The sequence below is a fragment of the Ciona intestinalis genome, unplaced genomic scaffold (genome assembly GCF_000224145.3).
Source record: "Ciona intestinalis unplaced genomic scaffold, KH HT000284.1, whole genome shotgun sequence".
In the NCBI taxonomy this organism is placed as follows: domain Eukaryota; kingdom Metazoa; phylum Chordata; class Ascidiacea; order Phlebobranchia; family Cionidae; genus Ciona; species Ciona intestinalis.
This window is the reverse complement of record NW_004190605.1, coordinates 1-9,355: the sequence shown is the minus strand read 5'-3', so window position 1 is coordinate 9,355 and position 9,355 is coordinate 1. Positions and strand designations below refer to the sequence as shown.

The window sequence follows — 9,355 nt, the reverse complement described above, 5'->3', positions numbered from 1 at the left end:
ATTCATTCCTAAAAAAAGTTTTTACCAGATACCAAAACTGTTCTTTTAATACTAGGTGTCAAAAATATAAAACAAGAAGTAAGAAAATCAACTGTTTTGGTTTTAACATCTATCTTTTCACTAGTGGGTATTAATCTTTCAAAACATCAGTAAACATAACCTAGCCCTCTCCTGACTTGTGTTGCTCTTCCTATCGAGACTGCCATAAACAACTGAATTTTTGTGTAACAGCTTTAGGAGACATAAGAAACACCACATAATTACTATGATTATTTTTACTTTGTGCATATTGGCATGCAGGTTAGGAAACAAAAGCTTGCAATACGAAAAAGACATTTCATTACAAAAAATGTTTCGTAATTATTGCTTACACTTTTTAATTGACAAATATATATGACTTCGAACACCTACAGTGTGGCAAAAACATAATCTGTGATGTTAGATTCAAAACAAAGTCCAAATACTTCATTAACAGTTAGCAAATATAAGGCAAGAAAGCAAAAATATGATAAAGTCATTTTGGAAGGTAAATATTTTGACGTAATCACAGCGCAGTTCCCATCCTCGCAGGATTGGATATTGAAACTTGTTGAGTCATGGTTTGCATTAGTAAAGTGGAAGACGCAGCTTCACGAGCTTTTTCACCTTCTTCACCTAATAATGGACATTGTTACATCCCAGTTACATCTTTCTTACAAAACAAAACTGAAAAAATAATCACCCACAAAGTAACATACATGGTAACTCGTAAGCTGGCATGAGTTGTATGAACACCCAAGTTATAATGACCGTCATTTCGGGTCACGCGAGGATAAAGCAAGTTACATTTATTCTTTTAAATACAAAGTTAACAAACCTAATGAAAGCAAAACAGTTGAAGCCGCTTCTCTAACTTCCTTCTCAGGATCGCAGGTAAAAAGATAAGCCATTTGTGGAATGCATTTCTTTTCTTTCATGAATCCCAATGCTATGCATGCGCACTGTCGGTCTCGTTTCTGGGGGCTTTCAAGGAGCTCAGCGTATGAGACTAAAGCCTGTATTGAGTTGAAAGTTATATTTAAAGTTTTATCCATTAGTTATGATAATATAAGGGTTGACAAAATTAAATTGCCAATACAATACATTAAAAAAGGAGGAAAATGTACTCCTTCCTAAGGGTAAAAGTTTTATAGTTATATTAAATTGTCAGCTACACAATTAGCTTTTTCCAGCCACGAGAGGTTAAATCAATTATTTTTTCATAAACAAACAAAAAATACTAAAATGAAACTTTTCATTTATTCTGTTATAAATTCACAAGTTTTGCTCACATTAAGAACCCCTAGTTGAAACCAAACAACCAAACCTTTTCTTTCATTGGTTCTTCAGTAGCTATATGTTTAATATGGGCAGCAGCTGCTGATCGTATCATAGTGTCAGCATCGAGCACGAGGTGCGACAGGGCCCTCAAGTTACTGAGACGTAACGCAAGTAACGAACTTAATCGTTTGATGGCGACCAACACAAGATCACGATTACTACTTGATAACGTGGTGGTAATAAACACTGTGGACGAAAATGTAGATTAGATTTAACTATGATGCAGCGGCAGACAAACTGTCTCTTTCCACCAGGCATATTGCATTTGGTTTCTGAATTAGCTTTTATAAAATTATGTCATTACGCAAAAAATGCACTTCAGGTATTCTCACAGTATTCTTGCCATTAAATGTTTGCTTATTTTATAAAATAGCTCTTCACACATCAAATATAAATTAACCTGAACCTACATTCAAGAGCAAGCTTGTCCACGAGCTTCCCAAAGTCCTCATGCACGCTGTCCGATGCTTCATTGACGTAATCGATCACGTGAAACAATGTCACCGTTTTAGTTTCAATGTCCGATAAATCAGGTCGCCCGAATATTCGTTTCACGAGCTCGGGGAACACTAGATGGCACAAGAGAGTGGTTGAATGAAACATACTCATACACATATAATAGTAGAAGCATGGATCGATGATGTGTGCAAGACAGAGTTTTATTATTTACTATTTATTACATAGAACAACCTCGAATATAATAGTATGTAAGTTTATATAAAATTGATGTTGGGTAAAACCTTGATAAGTCTAACAGTACTAGATAAGCTATAAACAGTACTAAAGAGCTATAAACAGTAGTATAGCAGTACTAGAGGAGCTCAAAAAGGTAAGTTCATGCTAATAATAAATAATAACAACAGCACAATCACACACCCACCTATATCCACCACATCTGTATGTTTTGTACGGACTTCCCTCCCATGTTCCGACTTTAATTCCAACCTCAAAGTTCGAACACTGACGCACAACGCTGTCCTTCCATCACAACAGGATCGCCACATCTCAAACAAATCACGACGGTCTTCTAACTCTTCAAATTCTAGAATAGAAATTAAAATAAGTTAAAAGTATAAGATAAAAGTTATCTCTGGCCGAAACCTCTATAAAAAAATCTGCATTCTAACTCTTCAAATTCTAAGTTTCAAACCTAATGTATTGTCTAAAATTTACAAAGAAGTATATTAGGTAATGAGCCAACTCTGGTCTATATCCTATAGACCCTGACATGACGTGCCATGAAACCTTACACTTTACAGAAGATTGATCCACAAAGTTACATAGGCGATAACTGGTAAGCAGGAGGTGTATCAAACAGAACACCTGTGATGTAATGACTGTCACTGCTTTGCTTTAAACAAGTTACAAATAAAGATAAGTGAGCCACATTTATTCTTTGGGAAAATAAGTTATACATTAAAAATAAATTTGAAATATTTATATTTAAACCTTACCTTCAATTATGACATCATCATCTGATGTTCCGATATCTAACAACCTCTCTATGACATCACACTGTCTATTTAACTTATCTAACGCAAGAATCTCTTTGACTTTAAGAGGTCCGAATTGTCCAAGATCCTTTATATAAAAACATGCATTAGCAAGAATTTTCTCTAACAATCTATTAAAAAAGGGGGGAAAAACCATTTATTTGAGATCCTATGAAAAATTTGATTTCATATTTTTCAAACTGTTTTTTACTAATAAACCAAAGAAACTAAACCAGGTTTCAAGACACATCAAATTAAATATATTAACATAGAACAACCATCACTATTATGAAACAAAATAAAATATTAGTATTGACTACAATAAAACAAATTATTAAAAATTCTTCCACCTTTAATAAGTATTCAACAAGTTCCAAATGAGGTATCAAAGCTTCGTCAGCGATTAGTTTACCCGTCGTATAAATTGGTTTGTCAGCATCGCTGTTCATGGAATAGTTTTTGGGATTAATAGTAACAATATTTATATATTAGAAAGTAAAACTGTAAAAATAAACTGAAATATGTATAACTTATTTCTATAATATATTTTATTTTACAAATCCAGTTGAACAGAACATTTTTTCAGGGAAAAACAAAATATTTTTTTTACTAATTTTAAATAAAGTTAACGACAAACAAAGTTAGCAAAATATAAATTAACAAAATCGACAAACTTATCCGAAGACACCAACTTACCCTTTACTCTCTTCCTCATCTGAAGAAACGACTTGAAAACCATCAGTTTTAACATCTTTTTGCTTTTTCTGGTGATAATGAGGTTTATATTATTAATATATTATTTGATTAATAATGTATAGTAGGGTGGGAAAGATGGGACACTTTTTCATTCTTTTTCCTCGTCCTATTTGGTAGTAAAAAAAGAACATTTAAAGTATTATAAAACTGTAACCTAACGACTCGGTCATAAATTGTTCAAAACCTGATCGGGAAATATGGGATTTAGGCGTTAAGATGTCCCATCTTACCCCACAGTACTATATATCAATTTAGTGTACATAAAACTATACAATTCTATTGAGCACAGAACTACAAACATCCCTAAAACCCCACCTTCAGTGTCAATAGTAGCCTGATCAAAACATCCTCTAGGTGTCGTAGGTCATCGTAACGACCTCGATAATCATCCATAGCAAAGTTAACGTTGGTTGCCACGGTGATTAACGCTTTACTGATGCAACGTTCGTGGTAGCTTGCTTGTTTCTTCGGCTGTTAACATAAAAATCATATTTAAAAAACATGACACATATTTCTGCTGGTCTATAATACCAATTTATTTTTTAACAACAGTCTACAGGAGTCGTTAACATGGTTATACAGTTTTATAATTCTTTGAATGTTTTTTGTTACTACCAAATGGAACGAGCAAATAGAAGAGAGACACAGACCACCTATATATACATGATTATAAATGAATAAAAATCAGACTTTTCAATATAGTTACCGTTATTATAACTTCAGGTATAGGAACAGGGGGCGACAGTGGTGTCTCCACATTGCCCTCTAGTGTTCGTTTAACATTGCGAGAAATGGCAGCGAGGAAAGCTTCTTCTTCTTTGGAGTGGGGGAAGACATCATCGTTGTCCTGTTGAGAAAGCTTAATTATTATATTCGAATTGTACAATCTTAATCTGTGGCATAAAAACAGCTTTTTAAACGGTAGGTCGCAAACAATTTGTTTTGTATAATTTCGATAAGCGGCATTTTAAAGAGGAGCCTATTCTCGCATGCTATCTCCTAGTTGACGTCTTAAGCTTTTGGACCAAGTCTGACATTGAAGCTTAATGATTCCAAGCTTTTACCATCCAAGAAACTAACCATATCAACACTTACAGCCTGGTTTGATTTTTTGTTCCGATTTTCATCAGTACTTGAAGAATCTTCTGCTATTGGGTAATATTTTAGAGGTTCTGAGATTCTGATTGGTCCATTCAAACTGTTCTGCGATGTGATTGGTCGATGGTTGTTGTTTGAATTTGAATTAGCTGATGACCTGGTCATGGGTTGGGAAAGTTAAAAGCAACAATTTTATTGACAATTGTTAATGAAAAGATATATGTTGATAAGATACCATAAATTTGTCATCTCTTTGAATATTGTAACAAATAATAGTTAATTAAAACAACATAAGAAGCCAATTACCAGCAAAACAGAATCAGAATCAGAGCAGACTTGACAGACATATATAATAGAACTGTGTCAGTTTGGTCCATGTTTGTTATATCAATAATTTGAACATGACAATTGTCACTTACTGATAAATAACCGACATTGGACGAGTAAACGCGGTCGACAATCGGTTCCTAGGTGACGCTAGAGAAGAGGACGGTCGCTCGATCACAGATTTCGATCGAAGACGAGAATTTGAAGCAAACGAACTTCCACCACTTGGTGTCATCTCATACCCGTCGAATGGACTGTGATGGATAATGGGTATTGTGATGTCATATATATGGTGATATATAGGTAAATAAATACGGTTAAGCAGTCAAGTCTGGTTATTGCCATATCCAGCTACAGTTGCTACCAGGTATTATGTAATGTATTAGTAGGCTCTTTTGACTTTTTGTTTTAATATGTGGTTTTGAACCTGTTTAATTTAATTGGTTTGTTATATCATTAACCTGATGATGCCAAATAGACTATGACGGATGAATTAACATTGTTTAAAATAATCGGCATTAATTCTTGACACTGATACTGTGTAATACAGTGAACATAAATAAATACTAAATAGATGTAACTTCCTTTATGTGGCGGGGCAACAGTGGTTATAACACTGGTGTTCAGTTTTATGTTATTACTATTTTTTCATTTTACATGATGCATAACAGCAACAACAATGGAATATTATAATAAATTTCACTGGGAAAATATTTGAAAACACAACGATACCCCAATCGATAGTGTCAGGTTAAACAAGTTCAAAGTCGATATTTATTACGGTTAATTAGTTAGGGCATCGATAACCTAATTAGGGGACAGAATATAATCAATGATTCATAAGTTTGATTGACAGCTGACAACAAAGGAGGGGTTATTTTAAACAAGGTAAAATATTAACGTAGATGGTACAAATTTAACTGTTTTTTTTATTTTTTGTGGTTAATTGTTAAAGCATATATGAATAAATGAATGTTAACTTGTTTTATCCTCGCGTGAATGGATGGGTGTTCTGTTTCATACACCTCGTATCTGCATTCGTGTGACCATGTATGTTACTTTGTGGGTAATTATTTATATATACTGTAGTTTGGATCTGACTGCCTTTTAATTCTGATTAAAGCTTTTGAAGAATCCTGAGATCTCTCTGTAGTACAGTAGAATTTAGTTTCTGAATGTTAATTTTTTAGGAAAACACCGGATTTATTTAGGAAACACTGGAAAGTAATTAGACTTCTCTGATTGGTTAATTACCTCCAAGTTATTTGAAGACTTAACTTCAGTGTTGCCAGATCATTTAAATCAACAAGCAGATTCTGTAAGACATAGAAATGTTATAAAACAGAAATTAATTTCACAATATCCAAATATCTTGATCGTGTTTTAAATAACGGTCTATGGGTGTTGTGGGGTTTCTTTTTTTCCTAATTTTTCGAATGTTCGTAGTTTACTAATAACCAATAACCAATTTTTATACTGATTATTAAACATTACATAATAATTATTGTTTAATTCATGAATAATACAATTATGACATCATAAAGAAGCATAATCACTGACTAATAGTTATCTGTCATCACCATTGTTAGAAAACAATGACTCATATTATGACAAAACAATAAATGTCAACACATGACAATGACTTCCACATATAAATGCCAAACTACACAAATAAAATAAACGTTTTCTCATGATATCTGGTTTGCCTAGTATTTTATTTTAAATGAACTAAAATTAATGAACTAAAATTTAAAAGCAAAAACTGCAATTTTGTGGAATACTAGTTTTCAATTTATTTTCAAGGTAAATTTTGTTTAAAAATTTAAAATTTATCAAAAACTTTTAAAAAGCAAAAATTAAACACTCTCTTCTAAATGGGTGTTTTAATATTGGGCAGTTTATGATAGATTTTAAGAAAACCAATAAATGCTAAATGTATAAAGTACATTAGACTTTATAAAACTGCAACTATAACTGTCAGATAAATATACAGTGTTTTTTGTATACTAGTGTAAGTGGTAATTTTATGGAGTATGTTGTACAAGCCAACCAATATACTACCTGAGGGTCAACTTTGAAAAGGTCTTTAGTTTCACACGATACATTTCCAACAAGTGAATGTTTTCCAAGTATTTTTACCTCTGTTACCTAAATATATGAACAGTTTCACATTTGTGGTTGAGTTCCTATGGGTTTAATTTTGTTCTAAAGAGTGTAATATTCTGCACTACATCAATCATTTTCTGCACTTCTTTAGAACATTTGAACTAAATTAGTTTAAAATTTACTTTAATGTTAATAAGACCCCTAAACCGAAGTTAAACATTTCATATGTCTTTAATAATACCAGTAATATTTAATAATACCTGCAAAATTACTTGTTTTAGTGACACCGTTTAAAATAAAGATTGTTAATACCTGGGCAGTTAGATTAACATTTTTTTTTTTTTAATCTCATGCATACATTGACAATAGCACCTCACCCAAAATCCCAAATACATAATTTAATAATTACTTTAATATTAATGAGATCGCTGAGCAGAGGTTGTATGGACTTTTTCATGGTATCGATTTTTTCATAGAGTTTTTTTAAAGGCAAATTCTGGCTAAAATCTTATGCATACATTGACCAAAGTACTTCACTCAAAAACCCAAACATATTAGATAACTTAATAATTACTTTAATATTAATGAGATCGCTCAGCAGGGGCTGCATCGATTTTTCCATTGAATCCCAAGTTTGGTCGAACGCAGATTTGACCGAGCCTTTCATCTTCCATTTCTGGTTGCCGTAGCGAATGATGACCTCATAATGGTCACCACTCCGTAGCCGAGCGAAGCCAAGTAAACCTGCGATGTTGAAATTTCTCATGGGAGCGCAAATATGTGATGAGTAACAAGCCACATTGTGACATCATATTAGGAGTGTGGGAAACTTTATTGTTTGAAATAATTTACCACAATATTGAATCTTATGTAAAAGGATTATACTACATTACTACATACTAAATATTTAAACTTGTAGTAAATTTTAAATAAAATTGGGACATACATGTATCTATATGTAACTGGCTTAAAAAAATTAGTAGCATAACTAGGTAAAGAAAAACTGAAAAACTTTTAACAATTTCTTCAAAATTTTAAGAATGGCCCAAAATAAATACCAAGACATCGTACAAATGATGGAATCATATTTTATAAGTTCTAACCTTTCATTTCAATATGGAATCTCCCCAGCAAAGCTGTTAGTTCCTGTTCCAGTGTGCAGAGTGTCTAAAACATCATAACATGTTATTTATTGCAGGGGTGGTAGGGTAGAATGCATTGGATTACAAAGCTGTATAATTACTGTGACCAGCATGGGGGAGTATATGACGGCAATTATGCTGTAAATGAGGTGTCCATGGTATAAATAAGATACAACTTGTCATATAATACCACCCAACACATTACACCCTTGGGGCAAACTATTAAAGTTTTATTCCTAGCAGTAAAATTGCTGTTTTGTTAAGAAACAAAAGCATGTTTGTGAAATATTGTGGTTTTTGTTATAAAATATACAAAATACTACAAAAGGCGAAACTATTAAAATGTGATTCCTAGCAGTAAAATTACTATTTTGTTGAGAAATAAAAGAGGTTTATGGAACACTGGGGTTTTTGGTGTAAAATATACAAAATTCTTCAAAGGTTTACAAAATGTAAGTTAAAGCTAAGATAAAGCCATAGATTCAATAAAATGTTAGCATTACCAAGCAATTAGTCTTGCCACCATCGCCACCATGTTATATTATTACATTAGTTCAAAGCTGGTCACTGTGTGGGATAGGCCCTAGATTACATTTGTCCAATGATGTATCAAAATAGTATTAAAAACATTAAAATCATGGCCGTAATTATGGCTAACAAAGTTTTTAATAAAGAAATACTGCACAGAAGTATTTACTACAATTAATAAGAAAAAACGCTTGATAAAATTCTGCTATACATTGTGTGTCTGATTACGGAGTCATTCAGTAAAAAAATTCCTTCCAAAGTAATACATAGCCAGGCATTCAGTAGTTAATCAATGCAAATTACAAAGCCAAGGTTATTGAATGGATTAAATGCCAATTAGGATTTTTCCTCAAGAAATTCATATCGATTAAAGAAAATGTAATCTAATAGGAAGATGTAATTTGAAAGAAAATTTCAATGTTTTAATAAAAGTTGAAATAGGGTGGGGGAAGATGGGACACCTTTAGCACATTTTATCTAAATATTCTGATCGTGTTTTAAACAATGAACAACGGTCTATGGGAGTTGTGGAGATAGGTTTTATAA

General features: G+C 32.5%; 1 protein-coding gene across 1 annotated transcript; it reads right to left on the bottom strand.

Annotated features, from left to right (window-relative positions):
- Positions 1-260: 260 nt before the first annotated feature.
- Positions 261-9,349, bottom strand: LOC100185181 (rho family-interacting cell polarization regulator 2-like). Its single transcript, XM_026839458.1, has 16 exons — positions 8,243-9,349; positions 7,714-7,883; positions 7,095-7,181; positions 6,288-6,349; positions 5,126-5,287; positions 4,704-4,863; positions 4,315-4,455; positions 3,924-4,079; positions 3,549-3,616; positions 3,203-3,293; positions 2,814-2,940; positions 2,240-2,401; positions 1,770-1,928; positions 1,346-1,545; positions 857-1,034; positions 261-654 (listed from the first exon to the last, which is right to left on the bottom strand). The coding sequence occupies exons 1-16, from the start codon at positions 8,247-8,249 to the stop codon at positions 545-547; spliced, it is 2,040 nt and encodes a 679-aa protein (XP_026695259.1). The 5' UTR covers positions 8,250-9,349; the 3' UTR covers positions 261-544.
- Between the last annotated feature and the right edge of the window lie 6 nt (positions 9,350-9,355).

Excerpts from the sequence above, each read along its gene's own strand:
- LOC100185181 (XM_026839458.1), bottom strand. Across the intron at positions 4,864-5,125 it reads CCAATGTCGGTTATTTATCA|GTCATCAGCTAATTCAAATT; the intron begins GTAAGTGACAAT and ends ACCCATGACCAG. Across the intron at positions 655-856 it reads AACTGTTTTGCTTTCATTAG|GTGAAGAAGGTGAAAAAGCT; the intron begins GTTTGTTAACTT and ends GTCCATTATTAG.